The sequence below is a fragment of the Cebus imitator genome, unplaced genomic scaffold (genome assembly GCF_001604975.1).
Source record: "Cebus imitator isolate Cc_AM_T3 unplaced genomic scaffold, Cebus_imitator-1.0 Scaffold338, whole genome shotgun sequence".
NCBI classification, from domain to species: Eukaryota; Metazoa; Chordata; class Mammalia; order Primates; family Cebidae; genus Cebus; species Cebus imitator.
The window spans coordinates 2198252-2216409 of record NW_016107653.1 but is presented as its reverse complement, the minus strand read 5'-3'; the positions used below and the strand labels follow the sequence as shown (position 1 = coordinate 2216409).

The following is an 18158-nucleotide window of genomic DNA, read 5'->3' as shown; positions in this document are numbered from 1 at the left end:
TGCGGCAGGAGAATTGCTTGAACCCAGGAGGCGGAGGTTGTGGTGAGCTGAGATCGAGCCATTGTACTCCAGCCTGGGCAACAGGACAAGACTCTGTCTCAAAACAAGTAAATAAATAATAAAATTTTAAAAAGAAATAAAAATAAAACTGATCAAAAAGAAACAGAAAATTGGAATCATCTTGGAATAACAAAAGAAGTTGAGTCCATTCATAAAAGATTTCCCACGAAGAAAACTCCAAGCCAGAGAGCATCAGTAACAAATTGTTGCAGACACAGAAGAAATGATCAAATTTTACCCCCAAAAAAGTTTGGTTTTGTTTTGTTTCTTGAGACAGTCTCCCTCTGTTGCCCAGGCTGCAGTGCAAGGGCTCAATCTTGGCTCATGGCAACCTCCATCTCCTGGGTTCAAGCGATTCTCCTGCCTCAGCCTCCCAAGTAGCTGGGGCTACAGGCCCACCAGGCCTGGTTAATTTTTCTGTATGTTCAGAGACGGGGTTTTACCATGTTGGCCAGGCTGGTCTTGAACCCCTGACCTCAAGTGATCCACCTGCCTCAGCCTCCCAAAGTGCTGGGATTATAGGCATGAGCCACCGTGCCCAGCCCCAAGAAAAGTTCTTTTAGAAATGAAAAAAATAAAAAGAGTAATACCTGACTCATCTTTTGAAGCCATCTTCCCTTCAACACCGAAACCAGGCATGGACATAACAAGAAATGGAAATTATAGGCCAGTTTCACTCACAAACATAGAGGCAAAATCCCAGACAAAAATATCAACAAACTGAATCCAGCAACCTAGGAAAGGGTCATCTCATCGGCTGCAGCGGGGGCTAAACCAGGACGTGAGGCTGGTTCAACACCGGAAAATCACTCCCAGTGCCACCCTTTCACCGAGCCCAGCTCCCGACCAGCCTTCCTGGTGCTGGGGGAAGGGGGTAGATTTGTCTCCTGTGGCTGCCAGAACGAATCACCACAAACTCCGTAGCTTAAAACAGCAGGAATCAATTCTCTCACTGCTCTGGAGGAGGCCGGAAGTCCAAGATCAAGGTGTTGGCAGGGCCCTGCTCCCACCTTCTCGCAGGGGCTCTGTCTTCGTGGGTCTGTGACTCTCCTCTCTGCCCATGTCTCTTTTTTTCTTTTTTGAGACAGGGTCTCCCACTGTTGCCCAGGCTGGAGTGCAGTGGCACTATCTCGGCTCACTGCAACCTCCGCCTCCCAGGTTCAAGCAATTCTCCTGCCTCAGCCTCCCAAGTAGGTGAGATTACAGCCACTTGCCATCATACCTGGCTAATTTTTTTTTTTTTTTTAAGATGGGGTTTCACCATGATGACCAGGCTGGTCTTGAACTCATGACCTCAGGTGATCCACCCACCTCAGCCTCCCAAAGTGCTAGGATTACAGGCATGAGCCACCGTGCCCAGCCCATCCTGGCTAATTTTTTTGTATTTTTAGTAGAGACAGAGTTTCACCATGTTGGCCAGGCTGGTGTCAAACTCCTGACCTCAGGTGACCTACCCACCTCAGCCTCCCAGAGTGCTGGGATTACAGGTGTGAGCCACCCCACCTGGCCTTTTCTGCTTGTTTTTAAAGAGAGGGTCTCACTCTGTGCATGCTGGAGTGCAGTGGCGTGACCACGGCTCACTGCAGTCTCAACCTCACAGGCTCTGACAATCCACCTGCGTCAGCCTCCAGAGCAGCTGGGAAGACAGGTGCACACCACCACACCAGCTAATTTTTTATATTTTTTGTCGATATGGTATCTAGCAGTGTTGCCTGGGCTGGTCTCAAACTCCTGGCCTTGGATGAGTTGAAATGATCCTCCCACCTTGGCTTCCGAAAGTGTTGGGATTACAGGCGTGAGCCACTGTGCCCAGCCTAAACTACAATTCGTTTTTGCAAGTAATATAATTGTGTACTTAGAAAAGTCTTTAAAACTCTAGGCCAGGTATGGTGGCTCACACCTGTACTCCCAGCACTTTGGGGGGCCAAGGTGAGCAGATCACCTGAGGTCAGGAGTTTGAGACTAGGCTGACCAACATGGCAAAACCTTGTCTCTACTAAAAGTACAAAAATTAGCTGGGCGTGGTGGCGCATTCCTGTAATGCCAGCTACTGGGGAGGCTGAGGCAGGAGAATCGCTTGAACCCGGGAGGCAGAGGTTACACTGATCCGAGATTGCACCACTGCACTCCAGCTTGGTCAAGAAGAGCGAAACTCTGTCCAAACAAACAAAAAAAAACCCAGCAATGGGCATCTGGTCAGTGCCCCACAGCCACTCACCTAGCGGCTCTGCCCTCACTGTGAATGGCCACGCCCTAGGAGGATGCTCACAGCAAGGCCCTGGCCTTTGGTTCACGGGGGTGTTACTAGGACTTTGTGACTACTCAGCTCTTGAACCACCCAAAGTCTAGGTCATGAGCAGCAGGTTTTTCCCACAGGAAAGACCCCAAACACTCTCCCTCTCTACTGCCCTTCCTTTCTGCTCTCACATCGACAAGGCCTTGCTCCAGCCCACCTCCCAGGGAGACATGGAGCCAGGTGCACACGGCCCTCACCAGTAACACCCGGGCCTCTTCCTCCCTGTGCCCCGAAACTACAGGGCGTCCCCTCCAGCCCGACACCACCACCAGCCTGACACCACCACCAGCCTGGCGCCCCTCCTCCAGCCCGGCAGTCCCTTGCAGCATCCCAACCGGCCCAGTGCCCCCACCTTCCCAGGGCTCCGCCAGCCTAATGCCCCCCACCAGGTTGGCACCCCCTCCAGCTGGGTGTCCTCTCCACCCCAGTACCCCTGCCAGCCCGGCCCCCCTCCAGCCCAGTGGGCATCCCCTCCAGTCCCCCACTTCAAAACCCACATTTCTTCTATTAGCTGAGGTCACAGCAGCTGCTGCACTAGGTGCGTCTTTTTCTATAGTTTTGGTTTGTTGGTTTGTTTTTGAGACAGAGTTTCGCTCATGTCACCCAGGCTGGAGTGCAGTGGCACGATCTCAGCCCACTGCAACTTGTGCCTCCCAGGTTAAAGCAATTCTCCTGCCTCAGCCTCCCGGGTAGCTGGGATTACAGGCGCCTGCCACCAAGTCCAGTTAATATTTTGCATTTTTAGTAGGGACGGGGTTTCATTGTGTAGACCAGGCTGGTCTCGAATTCTTGACCTCAAGTGGTTCAACTGCCTTGGTCTCCCAAAGTGCTGGGATTACAGGCATGAACTGCCACACCACACCTTTTTCTGTAGTTTTGATGCTGACGTCTTACCCGTTCCTCCACCCCAACCACCTAGGTGCGCGGAGCGGCCCCCAATCTCTGTGAATAAAATAACTTTCTTTCAACAAGACAGTCATTCCTGAGCCTGTGCGTCACCCTCCCTGATTAAATCAAATCCCAGGTTCATTTAAAAAACATACGGGCCCCAAATTTAGGATGCTACAGCCCAAACCCCTGCAACCAGCATCTCACGTCTTTCCTGCAGCTTACAGCACGACCCTGGGGACCTGGCGAGAGCACGGCCCCCTCGCCCTCCTCCTGCCCTCCTCAGCCCCCGTCAGGTGTGCAACCCCACTCCAAGCATGATCCTCAGCGGCACAGGTGAGGTCACCTGTGTATCACAGCCTGCACTGGGTGTGACGAGCCCCTCCATCTGGAAGCACTGTCTTTACTTGGCCACCAAGACCCACCACTTGCCCGCACCCCCACTTGCCAGCCACCCCCTCCGCCCTGCCTGCACTTCCTACCACTGTGCGGGCCCAGGCTCAGGCCTAGGCCTCAGGCCGAGGCACCTCAGCAGTACCTGGCCACCGCGTCCGGGGCCCTGCCCTGCCTCCCACCATGCCCTGGGTTCTCACATTCCATTCTCCAGCCCCAAATTCCAGGTTCATGCAGCCGACCACCCACCCGACACCCACTAAAATGCCAGGGCTGAAGGTTGTTGGTAAGTCCAAGCCGGGCTCTCAAGCAGCGATGCCCACCCCAGCCTGCCCAGCTCTCAGACCACCAACCACGGGCCCAGCCACCACGGCTCTCTTCATCACACCCACAACCAAGACAGCAGCTGATCCTGTGCCCGAATGGGCCAGGTCCCACCTAGTCCAGCCGCTCCCCCAAGCCCACCTGAGCCCCAAAACCTCCCCACCAGCAGCTGGGGGCAGAAGCCTGGGCCCTGGCGCTGCCTGCTCTCGGCTTGTGCCCCCCTCGCAGCTGGGCCCCCTCGGGCACCTGTGTCCTCCGGTTTTGAGCACTTTCCTCTATGGCGTTTGCTCTTCCCTCTGGGATGTGGCCATGGGGCCCCTCAGAATGGCACATATTAGGCACCACGTGACTTCAGGTGGAATGACTGAGTGAGGGACCTGCCCAGCACAGCCAGGCGGCAAAAGGCCGAACAGGACGCCCTCCCACCACTCTGAGGAAGGGATGGCTCCACACCCAGTGCTCCCAGCAGTCAAGGAGCCTGGGCAGGGGTGCAGACAACAGTGAGCCACTGTGGGTACATGCAGGCCACGTAGCCTGAGATGAGCACAGACACATGACTCCACAGCCACCAGCCACAACCACGCACAAGGACATGGGGTAGACAAGGGCCATGTGGACTGAGCTGTCAGGGTCCCCGTGAGATAAACAGGAGCCACTTAGGCACACTTCTCTCCGACTGAGTGCAGTGGCTCATGTCTGTAATCCTAGCATCTTGGGAAGCTGAGGCAGGCAGATCACTTGAGGTCAGGAGTTGGAGACCAGTCTGGCCAACATGGTGAAACCCTCTCTCTAAAATTAGCCAGGTGTGGTACTGCGCATCTGTAATTTCAGCTACTTGGGAGGCTGAGGCAGGAGAATCACTTGAACCCGGGAGGCACAGGTTGCGGTGAGCCGAGATCGTGCCACTGCACTCCAGCCTGGGCGACAGAGTGAGACTCTGTCTCAAAAAAAACCACGCATACATTACTCTCTGGCCGGGCGCAGTGGCTCAATCCCAGCACTTTGGGAGGTAGAGGCGGGCAGATCACTTGAGGCCAGGAGATTGAGACTAGCCTGAGGGCCATGGTGAAACTCTATTAAAACTAAAAATAGAAAAATTAGCTGGGCATGGTTGCGTGCACTTGTAGCTCCAGCTACTCAGCAGGCTGAGGTGGGAGGATCACTTGAGCCTGGGAGATGGAGGCTGCAGAGCTGTGATTGCGCCACTGGTGACAGCAGGTCTTGTCTCAAAAAAAGAGAGAAACACTCCTGTCCAACCAAAGCTGGGCACAGGGGGAGGTGCAACTGCCACAGGCCCCCAAAGTTGTGGTCCTGACCTGGCTGGAGTCCCAGTCAGCCTCATCCCTCAAGGCAGGGTCGGCCAGGCCCATGTGAAGGAGCCCGGAAGGAGCAACAAAGGGAAGCAGAGGCCAGGAAGGCGGAGCTGGACAAAGTAGGAATGCATACAAGACACTGCACCTGGATCTCACTAATTGGTTTTTCTTTTTCAGATGGGGGCTCACTCTGTTGCCCAGGCTGGAGGGCAGCAGCGAGATCAGAGCTCACTTGGCTTCACATAGCCTTGGCCTCCAGGCTCAAGTGATCCTCCTGCCTCAGCCTCCCTTCTGTATAGCAGGGACTACAGGCACACACCATCATGCCCAGCTCATTTTTTATTTTTTGTAGTGGCGGGATCTCCCTATGTTGCCCAGGCTGGTCTTGATCTCCCAGGCTCATGTAATCCTCCAACCTGGGCCTACCAAAGTGCTGGGATTATAGGCATGAGCCACTGCATCCAGCAGCGCCATCTCTTAATAAACATTAGTTTTGGCCCGGTGCGGTGGCTCACACCTGTAATCCTAGCACTTTGGGAGGCCGAGGTGGGTGGATCGCCTGAGGTCAGGAGTTCTAGACCAGCCTGGACATGGTGAAACCCCATCTCTACTTTAAAAAAAAATTAGCCAGGTATGGTGACACACACCTGTAATACCAGCTACTGGGGAGGCTAAGGCAAGAGAATCAATTGAACCCAGGAGGCGGAGCTTTCAATGCGCCGAGATAGTGCCACTGCACTCCAGCCTGGGTGATGGAGGGAGACTCCATCTCAAAAACAACAAAAAAAATTAGTTTCTAATTTTGTTGGGAGCCAAGTTGGTCACACTTTCCAGTGAGCACCTTGGTCTCACAGCCAGCTCCCCTCTGCTGTTTCCTGTGGGGGCGTCTCCACCTCTGGGTCTTCCTGGGGAGCCAGCTGCACTGTCCTCACACAGATGCCAGCTGTCCAGGGTGCAGGGCCTGCTGCCCCAGCCAGGCGATGCTGTGGCCTCCAGGCGGTTCCATGGTTCCAGGCACCCACCAGACTCGGGCTGGGGGGCATGGTCTCAGTCCTGGTGTCAGGCTATATGGCAGAAGGCAAAGGCTGCCGCTGACCTTATGGTGGCCACACAGCTCTGCCACCCCAGCTTTAACCCTGTGGACCGGTGACACCGGGACCTACAGAACAAGAGGCCGTGACTTCAAGCTACTCAAGCCACCATATGTGTGATAACAGCTGGAGCTGAAGGCCAGGGCCCCATCCCTGCCCCTTCCTCACGACAGGCTGCAAATGCTAGCACAAGCTGGGGCGTAGCAAGAGCGCAGAAGCACCCACCAGCCTCCCTCACGCCAACCTCCCTCCCGCGGCCCTGGCCTCCCTCCCGCCAGCCTCCCTCCCACAGCCCTGGCCTCCCTCCTGCCAGCCTCCCTCCCGCCAGCCTCCCTCCCACAGCCCTGGCCTCCCTCCTGCCGGCCTCCCTCCCTCAGCCCTGGCCTCCCTCCTGCCGGCCTCCCTCCCTCAGCCCTGGCCTCTCTCCTGCCAGCCTCCCTCCCGCGGCCCTGGCCTCCCTACTGCCGGCCTCCCTCCCTCAGCCCTGGCCTCACTCCCACCAAACTCCCTCCCCAAGGCCTGTGATATGGGTACCCCCCATCTGGGCACTGAGGAAGGAGAGCTAAGCAGATCCCCAGCACAATTAGTGCCTGAAGAATATCTTATAGTGTTATTACTCAGTTATTTCCTTCATATAATCCTTTTATATCTTAGTTTACAGAATTAGTAACTGAAAAATATCCTACAACTGTTATTTCCACATACATATATACAACTATATCTTAGTTCATAGTCAGGAATGCCTAGGTCAGACGCAGTTCAGAGAATGAATTAAGAGATAAACAGCTATACTTATATAAGCATAACTTGCTTATAGTCGAAGACTGTCTGGAGCAGACACAGTGCAGAGCATGATTTAAGGGAAAGACAAGTTATACCAAGACAAGAATCCACGGCCCAGGCAGCAGTGTTCAGCATTGTAAAGATACCCGCTGTATGGCAGGCTTGGGGCAAGAGCCACTCCTCCTGATAAAAGAGTTGTAGGACCTTGCTCCAGTTCTTGCGGAAGGCTGCCCTCAGACCTGCAATCCCAAGAGCCTCCAAGGGCTTAAAACCCCTCCGGTATAATCTCGCCTTGGTGGCTGAACTTTACCAGCTCTTGTTACTGTGCTGCTCGAAAAGCATCTTCCTATAGAAATCACTGGAAGCTGCCAGCAGGTGGCTGTAGACGGGTCAGCTCTGCTACTGTGCTGACTTGAGCATCCGCCTCCAGAATTCCTTGGAAGTAGCCTGCCCCAGACAAGAGATACTGCGCGCTGCGCATGGCCCACCTCCTAGCCTCAGTGACCTAATGGGGATGGACCCCTTGTTTATTGGGCACGTGACTGTCTTGACCCTATCACTGTCCTTAAGATGACCTCACTCACTACCCTTCCCCGTCTTGTATCCAATAAATAGACGCTCCTGGACGTTTGGGGCCTCACCTGTCTCTGCTCATAGCTGGCGTGGCCCCGAAGCCCAGCTGCTTTTCCGGTCCTTTTGTGTCCTCTTTACTTCTCAGATCCTGCGCCTCAGCAGCGATAGGGGACACCCCAGTACCCTGTAGGGCTGTGGCCCTACACGTGGGAGTCCTGGGTCTGTGGTTATAGAAGCAGGGCTTTATGTGGACTTGCTCCCGGCATAAGAAGCTGGCTGAGAGCACCGGGGACCTTTGAGGCTGCAGTGGAGAAGGGCTGAGGGCTGAGTGCCTGACACAGCGCTGGACCCAGCAGCTGCAAGTGGCAGGAACCCTTAGGAAGAGCCGGCAGAGGGGCCGGAGGGTGGGCTGCACACGGCCCAGTCTGCAGGAGGCCCAGCTTCGTGAGCAGGTCAGGGAGGTGCTCCTGAAAGGGAGGCCTTGCTGGCCACGTCCGAGCACTGAGGTGCTCCTGAGGCCCGGGCACGGGAATGGGGAAGCAGACAGCCTAGGTGTGTCCCCTCCAGGGCCGAGGAGGCCTGGACAAGCTGAGGCTGGAGCTGCAGCCCTGGGTGTGCACTGTCGCACAGGCGCAAGCCCTAGGCCGGTGGGAAAGGCTCCAGTGAGGGCGTGTTCTAGCAGGCGGGATGGACGTGGCCCCAGGGCAGGGCTGGCAGGAGCCTGGAGGTGGCCCCACCAGCCCTGTCTCTGCCCACCTCAGGCCAGAGTCCGACGGCCCCAGAAGAGAGGGAGCCCTGTGAGGGAGGCATGGGAGGCCTCAGAGCCACCTGTGCCTGCTGGTGGGGGTGGGGGGTGCCATGAGGCCAAGCCTCCTTCCGTCAGGCTGGGGCATGTCCCTGGGACACAGATGGCTCTTTGTCAGAGCTGAGCTGAGCTTGCTGGGCAGCCTCTGGAACAAAGCCTCTCTGTCCACGCCGTGCCCCCACCCGGAGCACCACCTCCAGGGAAGGAGCAGAGCCCCGGGCTCCCATCCGGCGCCACCCCAGGAACAGCCAAGGCTGGGGAGGGGGAGAGGCTGTGCTCACAGCCCAGGGCTGGGCCGCAGGGGGAGACCGGAGGAAGGGGTCAGGGTCCATGACACTCCCGTGCCGGGGAGGCCTGTGCCACCTCCGCCCACCTGCCACTCACCTCGCTGGGGTGCACATGTCCTCCAGCCCCGGGCAGCTCTAGACCGCCCACCACGGACCAGGGCTCCTCTACACCCCTTTCCCCAAACAGGGAAGCCTTGCCCGGCAGCCTTGCCCACGGGGAAGCTGCCACAGTTCACTCCCGAGTCCCCTCCAGACCGCCAGCTGGACCATCACAACCCCCTCAGGGGTCTGGCCACACCCATTCCCAGTGCTGCTGGCCATGAGCCCCAGCCCAGCCCCCGCAGCCAGCACATGACCTGGGCTCTGCGTCTGCCATCCCTGCGGCCACCCGGCCCTGTATCTGTTCCCCCAAAACCCAGCCGGGCTGGGCCAAGGCAGGGTTCCCACAGGAGTGCCCGTCCACGGCCCTCAGCGTCCAGGTGGCGGGATCCAGATGAGGCCAGGCAGGGCTCCTGCCAGCCTGGCCAGTTCCTGCCGACATTGTCCCTGTAGTTGATGCAGCACTGCCTCCAGGCAGGCCTCCTGGCTCCTCAGCGTCCTGATCACCTCAGCTGCCCGCAGGTCCCGGTCCCCTGCTGCCCCATCCTCTCGTCTGACCAGCCGGTGTGGCACGTGGGGCTGGGCCGGGTCCCTGTCTTGCTCCCAGCACCGCCGCAGAGCTCCCAGCTCCTTTTCCACAGCCTCCCGAGAGGCCCGCCGCACAGCACTCCACTCTGGCCCCCGTCCACAGCCTCCAGCCTGCGTGGGAGACAATGGTGGTGGTTCTGTCCCCCCAGGATGCTGGCCTCAGACCCCTCAGCATCTCCTGGGTCAGAATGAAGGGTGCGGGTGCAGCACGCATGCAGGAAATGCCCATGCTCTTTAGAGAGGCTCCCTGAACAAGCTGACCAACATAGTGAAAACCCCATCTCTACTAAAAATACAAAAATTAGCTGGGCATGGTGGCGTGCACCTGTAATCCCAGCTACTCAGGGGCTGAGGCAGGAGAATCGCTTGAACCTGGGAGGCTGAGGTTGCAGTGAGCCAAGATAACACCACTGCACTCCAGCCTGGGCGAGAGAGTGAGACTCCTCCATCACAAAAAAAAAAAAAAAGAAAAGAGAATGATGCAGCCCTGTGTCCACAGCCACGAACCTGCCTGGGTGAGGACAGCTCTGTGTTTAGGGAGGAGACCCAGGCGTCCAGCAGCAGGTCCGACAGTCCCAGGCAGGTACAGAGTGAGCACCACCGTGTGAACACTCGTGTGGCAGAGGCCTGGGAGCAGCAGGCCCCACAGCACGGGCTTCCCTCCCTCCTCACGCAGAGATCCAAGAACAGACCTCCAGCAGGAGGGGCAGGGCTGTCTGACGGCAGCAGAGGTCGTCACCATGTGCCCTCCTGCCCCTCAGAGTGCACGTGTGAGTGTGCCACCCACCAGGCCACACTCGATCAGATGCAGCTATGGAAACCAGCAAGTTCAAAGCACCCTCAGATCAGCCATCCCCCAAAGGTGGCCAGTGCCCAGAGCGAGGCTGGCCCTCACCTTGGCCTCCCAGGCTGCCCGCCTGTGCTCCGCAGCTTCCTGCAGTTCCTCCTGCAGCGCCCGCAGCTCCCACGCTACCAGCTCCAACACGCCACCGCTGCACTCAGGGATCTGGGGCAGGAAGGTGCCCTGTGAGGCGGCAGCCGGCACCCCGAGGACACAGGTGTCCAGGACTGTGTCCTACAGAGACCCAAGTGAGACAGTCTGCACCAAGTGGGGTTTCCCAGCCGAGGGGACAGAGAGAGAGGGCACGGAGGGCAGTGATGGCTCCCCAGGTCCCACAGCGGCTGGATGCCACCATCTCAGCAGCCTCGACGTCCAGGAAGGCACACAGGCCATGGAGCTGAGGACAGGGCCACAGTGGCCTCCCCAGAAGGTGAGCAGAAGCCCTAGAGAAAGTCTACGCTAGGAGATCTGAGACCTCCCTAAAAGCCCCTCTCCTGTCTGGAAAACAGGAAGATCCCCACCCTCCGCCTGGGGCTGCTGCAGGAGGGGACGACAGGAGGGTCCTCACCATCCACCGCCAGAAGACCAGCTCTGTGCGCCGCCACGCCAGGACCGCCTCCAGGCGCCGGTTCTCACACTCCAGAGTCCGCAGCAGCTGGAAGGCAAACGGCAGCTGCGCTAGAACCTCACACCGGAACTCAGGGACAGACGCAGGACAGACAGACACAAGACGGACAGCTGGCCCCAGCACACGCCCCACCCCTGCAGCCCTCCCCTGCCTGCACCCAGGTTCTCTGGCCAGAACGACAAGCAGGGCACCCTGGTGCGGTGCGGCGACCACAGGCCACCTGTCCTTTTTGCAGCACAGGGCAGCCCTCAACACACAGCCAGGCCCTGCCTGCCAGACGAGGGCTGGCCCTACCCTCTGAGGACACCTGCTGCCCCCCACACCAACACCAGCCCCTCTGCGAGTCCAACAAGGTCAGGGACAGAGTCCAGGTGCTTCTGAAGCCTAGACCTCCGCCCCACACCCCTCACTAAATGGGGACTATATTGGGGGCTGCAGGCAGGGAGGAGGCCCCAAACTGGGGAGCCAGCCAGGCTCTTGGGGAGGGAAAAAACCACCCCGTCACTTCAGGGACCCCCTAAGGAGTCTGCCTAGTGGCCCAGGTGGCAGAGAAGGCAGAGCTGAGCCACACTTGACATTCCCAAGCGAAGGGTCTGCCCCATGGCGCTGCACAAAGGCACCTGCCCACAGTGTGCCACAGACAGGCAAGGCGGCTGGAAACGGCCAGACACGGTGGCTACTCTGCCCACACGCAGAAGGTGGGCACGTGTACTCATGGGCTATCTGCACCAGTGATCCTGGGCCCTGGGGCAGGGTGTACCCCCGTGGGGACAGGCCCTCTGCATCTGAATCCTGCCCACTCCACCCTTCCTCCCAAGGAACCCAGAGTGTGAACCAGGCTGCAGGAGTCTGGGACTCCAGCAGTGGCTGGGGGGCAGATAGGGATGGCCTTGAACAGCAGGCTCAACCCAGCCCACCTGGGGCAGAGGAGAGTGGAGCAGAGCAGAGGGAGGCAGGCTTGCAGTCAGAGAAGGTGAGAACAGGGAGGTCTGTGGGCGACGTGGGAGCTGAAGCAGGCTGGGGCCACCCACATGCCCACCTAGGCAGGCCGTGATAAGAGCAAAGACCCCACCATAGGGACAGATGCCTAAACACCCCCAACAGGAGGACAATCACCTAACAGAAGCGGTCAACTAACAGAACAGAAGGGCAGTTACTGCAGTTTCCATGAAGCTAAAGGCCCCCCCGGGGGCGGGAGCAGGCAGGAAAGGAGGGACAAACGCGCCTCTTACTGCCCCTCCCACCCACCCCCAAGTGCTGTGGTCTTCACGCCTGCCAGCCTCCCTCACGCACTGCCCTGAGTGGGGAGAGCAGGCTGCAGGCTGAGTCCCACCAGGACCCAAGGGAGCCGCCAGTCACCCAGCAGCAGGCCTGGCTGCTCACACACCAGCTACAGATCCTTCCAGAAGGTTCTGGGACCCATCCCAGGAGTCCAGGAGAAGTGCAAGCCCTTCGGGTAGGCCAGGTCCAGGTTTCGGGGGAGTTCCCACTCCAGAAACCCTGGAAGGAAGCCAGCCCGTGGCCCCAGTCCATCTGGCCAGCACCGCACACAGCTTCCAGGAGAGGACGGGGCCTGGAGGTGAGGCCACCACAGACGGTGGTCTCCACAGAGGCTCCCTGGGCAGAAGCAGGCTGAGGCCAGGGCAGCCTGTGCTCTGCCCCAACCCAGGGGTCCCAGGGGCCAGGAGCCTGGGCTTTGCAGAGCCACCTCTACAAGGGAGGCAGGGCAAAGGGCAGACCAGGGCGCCCAGATGCTGCCTCAGCACCGCCAATGCCAATGCAGGCCGACAGGGCGGGTGCCAGTCCCACTTCAGCCAGGGACAGGACCAGCTGGCACCAGGAGCCAGGCAAGCGGAAGCGGGCCCTGTGAGCCCACAGTGCGGCATGCAGTCCCCCAGGGTTGGGGCTGCAGAGTGGAACGCACAGGCCCTTGCCATGAGCAGGAAGCCCCAGCAGACATAAGGCTGGGGGCTGGGAGCCAGGCCATCCACCTCTGATCCCTGGGTCCCCCTGGGCAGGCCTGGGATGAGGTACAGGGGCCAAGACTCTGGAGTTGGAGAGGGAAGAGACAGAGAGGAGGACCGGGCCTGGAAAAAAGGGTCACACCAGACCTGAGCCACAGCCCTCCTGCCTGGCCGTACCTGCCCGGAGCTGGGCAGTGCCAGTCTGTCACTCAGGACAGTACAGAGCCCAGCCCAAGTGGGTGGCTCATGCCTGTAATCCCAGAACTTTGGGAGGCTGAGCCAGGTGGATCACCAGAGATCAGAAGTTCAAGACCAGCCTGGCCAACATGGCAAAGCCCCATCTCTACTAAAAAATTAGCCAGATGTGGTAATGCATGCCTGTAGTCCCAGCTACTCAGGAGATTGAGACGGGAGAATGGCTTGAACCCAGGAGGCGGAGGTTGCAGTGGGCCGAGATCACGCCACTGCTGCAATCCAGCCTGGGCAACAGAGCAAGACTGTCTCAAAAAATAAAAAGAGGGGCTGCCAGCCCTTCCCTGTCCCCTGAAACCAAGCTGGCCAAGAGGAAGGAGCCAGTGATGAAAGGTGGGCAGGCCCCCAGAAAGAAGGATGAAGGTGGAAGGCCGGCAGGGAGGAGGGGAGGGGAGTAGCAGGGTGAGAGGAAGTGACCATCCCTCGGGAAGATGCCTGAGGCTAAGTCAACTCTGACACTTCCGGTGCAGAGTCACATGGCCACCCGGGGCTCAGAGCCAGGCTTTTCTCCAGGTCTGTGTTATCCAGGGCTCAGGATCTGCACGGGACCACAGAGCCCTGTCGCCTGGGGCTGTGTGCCCTGGTTGGCCCCAGGGTGGCAAGCAAAATGGGGCATGCAAGTCTCCAGGGCCTATGGGGCTGGCTCCAGCTTGGCAGGCTCCACGCAGCATACCCATGTGGGCCTGGCCTTGGGCTCTGAAGGGTAGCTGTCCCTGCCACGGTCAGCCCTGTGCCCAGCCCTTCACCCAGTGTGGGCTAATCTCTGCACACCCCCAGGGCCCTGCCACACCAGGTGAGACCTACTGTACTTGAGGTGCCAACACCACTGGCTCACACTTTCATTCCAGCAACCTACCCTCAGCCAGCTGCCGGCCCAGCCCAGGCTCCTGTGTCCCTGGGCCCCCACCCACGCCCTGCCTGGATTTGTGGAAGGGAAAGGGGAGCGGCCCCTGAGGCTAAGAGAGGCCCAGAGGACACGCCTGTCACCCATGCCGGTGATGATGGGTGGCAGAAACACAGAGACACCCACCACTCCCTGCCCCCCAAGGGCCCTTCCCACCTCAGGCAGTGCCTCCCGAGCAACTCACCCGCCCTCACCTGCTGGCCTCCCTCCGGGTCCCTGAGCATCTCTGCTTCAGCGACGGACAGATGACCAAGGCTGTGGTCCCCATGGCAGCCGCTTGTGTACAGGTGGATCTGAAACAGGCGGTACAGACTCCAGGCTGAGTGGGAAGCAGGCACCTCCCCCAGCACTGAACTCCACCAGTCCAACAAGGTCAGCCTTCAGAACCCACCACACAGAGGCGGAAACAGGGCTCGGAGCCAGCCACTCCGCCTGAGGCTGTCAGGGCTGGGCTGCATGCAGGACCGCTGTCTGCACCGCTGGGGCCTCCTGCAGGGGTGGCCAGGCAGCTTTACTGATGGCCTCCCCACCCCACCCAGCTCCCAGACAGCAGCAGGATTGCAGTGGGGCGCCCTGGCTTCCCCCACAGCATCGGAGGAGGACAGCCTCCGGACAGGCTCACAGTGGGGATGGGAGTGAGTGCTTGGATCTAGGGGAATGAGAGGGGCTTCCCAGAGAGGCGGGCTGGAGGGCAGCACAGAGGGGCATGCACAGTAGGTAAGCATGGTGGTTGGTGTCAAAGCCAGGCCCGACAGGGTGAGAGGTCCCTGGAAAGGCTGGCTGAGCAACAGACCCTCTGCAAGGCTGGGAGCCTGCTGCTGCCACAGAAGCACCTGTCAGCCCTGGCCTCACAGTGGACATGCTGCTGGGCACCTGTGACCCTGAGCCTACCCCTACCACCTTCAGAGCCCCACAGGAACTGCCCACCCAAGTCAGCCCCAAGCAGGATGTGGTGGAAACAGGGTGTGTCCTCCTCCCTCTCCAGTGCCCAGGAGGGAGTGGCACAGAGCCCATCACAATATTTAGTGACAGAGCCGGAAGGTCTCTGGTGCCTTTCAGGAACAAGAAAGCAATTTCTGTGAGCTCTCTGACACCCTGCCCACCACTGCCCAGCACTGCCCACCTCCATCCTGCCCTGGATCCCCACAAGGACCACCTGGAACCACGTCAGGCTCTGGGTAAGCCTGGGGCAGGAAGGTCCACATCCAGCCAAAAGCCTATGCCAGGCCTCACAGCACGAGCCACAGGGACCGGCAGCTGGGGGCCTGCAGCACAGGACACAGCCCCTGGGTGGAAGCCCTGTGCCAGCTCTACCTTGCTCAGGAGGGTGCACTGTTCCTGCTGACTGGACACCAGCTGGCGCCACCGGAACCGCAGCTTTCCCATCAGCCACTGCACATGGCGGACATCCACAGGATCCTCTGCTCGCACCTGGGGTGCAGGTGGGCCAGGGCTGGCCAGGGCCTCACACTGGAGAAGGGCAACGGTCAGGCCCTGCTCCCACCCCACTCTAACCCCAGGAAAAGCCAGGATGAAGAGGGCAGTGGAGGCACAGCCAAGGACAAAGGGTGCTTCCTGCACAGGGAGCTTCCATGTTTTCAGCAGGCAGCTAGGTAACACTTTGTGGGACTGCCCTGAGTGTCCGGGCAGGAGACACCGAGGAGGCTAGCCCAGGCCTGCCTTTGTTCTGGCCCCAGGAGTTGAGACCAGGGCTGGCTCGGCCCACCCTCACCCACACGCACCTGGCACACAGTCATCTCATCACCCAGAGGCACTCGGGTCTGGGCCAGCATCTGCTCAAGCACAGGTCCTCGGGCCAAGAGCCAGGACAGAGCCAGCAGCAGCTCCCGGCTGCCCTGGGAGCCATCCTCAGGGAGCTGCGCCAGTGCCAGCCGCGGGTAGCCCTGGGAGCGCAGTGCTGACTTCACCAAGCGGGCTTGGACCTCTAGGATAGAAGACCACCAGCTCAGGCAACCACAAGCCTGGAGGTGACGCCACCTGAATGCCTCCAGAGAGCCCCACAGATCACTCGAGCAGGGGCTCAAGGCCTAGCTCATAAGAAACTACGGTGGGAGAGCTGGAACTCAGACCAGGATGAGGAGGCCAAGGGCCAACAGGGACGGCCCCACGGCTTTGTAGGTGCAGAAACCGGAACTACCCAAGGGGGTGGAGCTAGAGCCTACCAGGGGCGTGGCTTACTGGGGAAGGCGGGGCTCTGCGGGAGTGGGGCCCGTGCCACTAGGGTGGGTGGGGCTATAACCTGCCAGGGGCGTGGCTCACTGGGGAAGGCGGGGCTTTACAGGGGCAGGAGGGGGGCCGGTGCTACCGGGTGGGCGGGGCCAGGGCCTGCCGGGAGCGGGGCTTACCCGGGGCGAGCGAGGCCAGGCGGTTGTCCAGAGGGAGTGGCGCGAGCACGCGGAAGAGAAGCTGCCAGAGCGCGGGGGTCTGCGGAAAATAAAAAGCGGGCAGTCAGTGGAGCTGGCCCAACTCCCTGCGAGGGCCCGGGACCCCACCCGGCCCGGCTGCCCTCCGCGCCAGCGTCACCGCCTCCGGACGGTCGAACTTGGCGCGGCGGAAGATCTCCGGGCTGGGTCCGGAGGGCAACGACTGACTCAACGCGGCGATGGCCTCAGGCAGGGCCCCGGCCCGGGCCCCAGCCGCGGGGTCCACCGGCCGCCGCCGCCTCCCCATAGAGCCAGCACCAGCCTCCTTCGGATCGCCCGCCGCCGCCGCCCGGGACCTGCGCACAAGCATCGCACGGGCAGGCTCTACCGCAGCGGCTGGGACCTGTACCCAATCGCCGCACGGGCCGTGTCCAGCTCCCAATCAGCGCGCCGGCTGGACCTGCGCCCAATCACCGCACGGGACGCCCGGACTAGCGCCGCGCTGGCCGGGTCTTTCACCAATCACCGTGCTGGCCGGGCCTGCATCCAATCACCGCGTCGGCAGGGACCCGCCTTTGAGGCCCGGCCCAATGAACGGTTTCCCTTGAGTTTGAGTGTAGTCTAATTCTGTCCCGGGCGGACCCACTTCCGGGCTGATGGCAGTGCCGCCTGTGTGAAGTCCGCGGAGTCCGCCCTTGCCGACTCTACCGTCACGAACCCGACTCCCGCCTCGCCCAGACCCCGCCCATCAGCGCCTCACGCCCCTAGTAACCTAGCAACCGCCCGGCTGGAGCGCGCAGACTCCCGAGGGCGCCCCCTGGGGGCCGCGGCAGGCAGCGTAGCCGGGCCCCACGGAGTCAGAGCCGACGAGCGTCGCCCCCCCGCGCCGCCTCCCCGGCCCGGCCGCCAGGAGGCGCCCGGAGCCCGCCGCGCCTCACAGCGCAGCTCCGGGTGCTGCCGGCCCCGGGCTCCTGGTGCCAGGTCCCGGCAACTCCCCCGTCCCGAACGCGCGGCCCGGGCCCGCCGCCGCCGCCTCCGCCGGCGCTCCCGGTCTTCGCCCGCCCGCGGCCGCGCGTCCTTCTGCCGCCGCCGCGGAGCAGCCCCGGAGGAAGCCGGCGCGGGAAGCAGCCGCTGCCCGAGCCCCGCTGAGCCGGGCCCGCGTGCACGGGCGGCCCCGAAAGGCGCGGGCCGGGAGAAGCGCGGGGCCGCCTGCGGGGACAGGAGGTCGGGCCGGCTCGCGGCCAGCGGCGTCTCCGGGCTCTTCCCGCGATGCCCCTGCACCACCCCGGGGCTGCGAGGACGGCGGCGAAGGCGGGGGCGGGAAGCTCGGGCCTCCCTGGACCCCCAGACCTGGCTGGCCGCGCCCACACGAGGCGCAGCCCGAGGGGTCCCGGCCCACCTCCCTCCCAGCCTCCTTCGCCCCCATCTCCTCCTCCAGGCAGCCCTCCTGGCCCTCAGGAACCCCACCCGAGCAGGCCCCATCCTGCCCCTCTCCGCACGCCCTCCGGCCTCCTCCGCCCGCAGCCTCCTTCCCTCTGGCGCATCGCGACCTCCTTCACGGCGCCAGCGCCAGGAGGAAGACCAAGCTCCTCGCCCCGCCGGCGGCTTCCTCGAAGCCAAGGGCGTCCTCCTCGGAGCGCCTCTGCACCTGCGAGCTACACGGCGGCAGGAGCCAGGGGGATGGG

General features: G+C 60.9%; 1 protein-coding gene across 2 annotated transcripts; it reads right to left on the bottom strand.

Moving 5' to 3' along the window:
- Positions 1-6967: 6967 nt before the first annotated feature.
- TEDC1 (tubulin epsilon and delta complex 1) lies at positions 6968-16880 on the bottom strand. Of its 2 annotated transcripts, none has more exons than XM_017505445.2 (8): positions 16634-16880; positions 16456-16534; positions 15832-16034; positions 15404-15559; positions 14284-14382; positions 10910-10996; positions 10396-10575; positions 6968-9611 (listed from the first exon to the last, which is right to left on the bottom strand). In XM_017505445.2, exons 1-8 carry the CDS (start codon positions 16841-16843, stop codon positions 9282-9284), a joined length of 1344 nt encoding a protein of 447 aa, XP_017360934.1. In that variant the 5' UTR covers positions 16844-16880; the 3' UTR covers positions 6968-9281. The 2 variants fall into 2 exon arrangements, with proteins under 2 accessions (XP_017360934.1, XP_017360935.1); XM_017505446.2 differs by having other exon boundaries at positions 10396-10506.
- Between the last annotated feature and the right edge of the window lie 1278 nt (positions 16881-18158).

Excerpts from the sequence above, each read along its gene's own strand:
- TEDC1 (XM_017505445.2), bottom strand. The coding sequence starts at position 16,843 with ATGCTTGTGCGCAGGTCCCGGGCGGCGGCGGCGGGCGATCCGAAGGAG. Across the intron at positions 14,383-15,403 it reads AGTGCACCCTCCTGAGCAAG|ATCCACCTGTACACAAGCGG; the intron begins GTAGAGCTGGCA and ends CGCCTGTTTCAG. Across the intron at positions 9,612-10,395 it reads GGGCAGCCTGGGAGGCCAAG|GCTGGAGGCTGTGGACGGGG; the intron begins GTGAGGGCCAGC and ends TCTCCCACGCAG.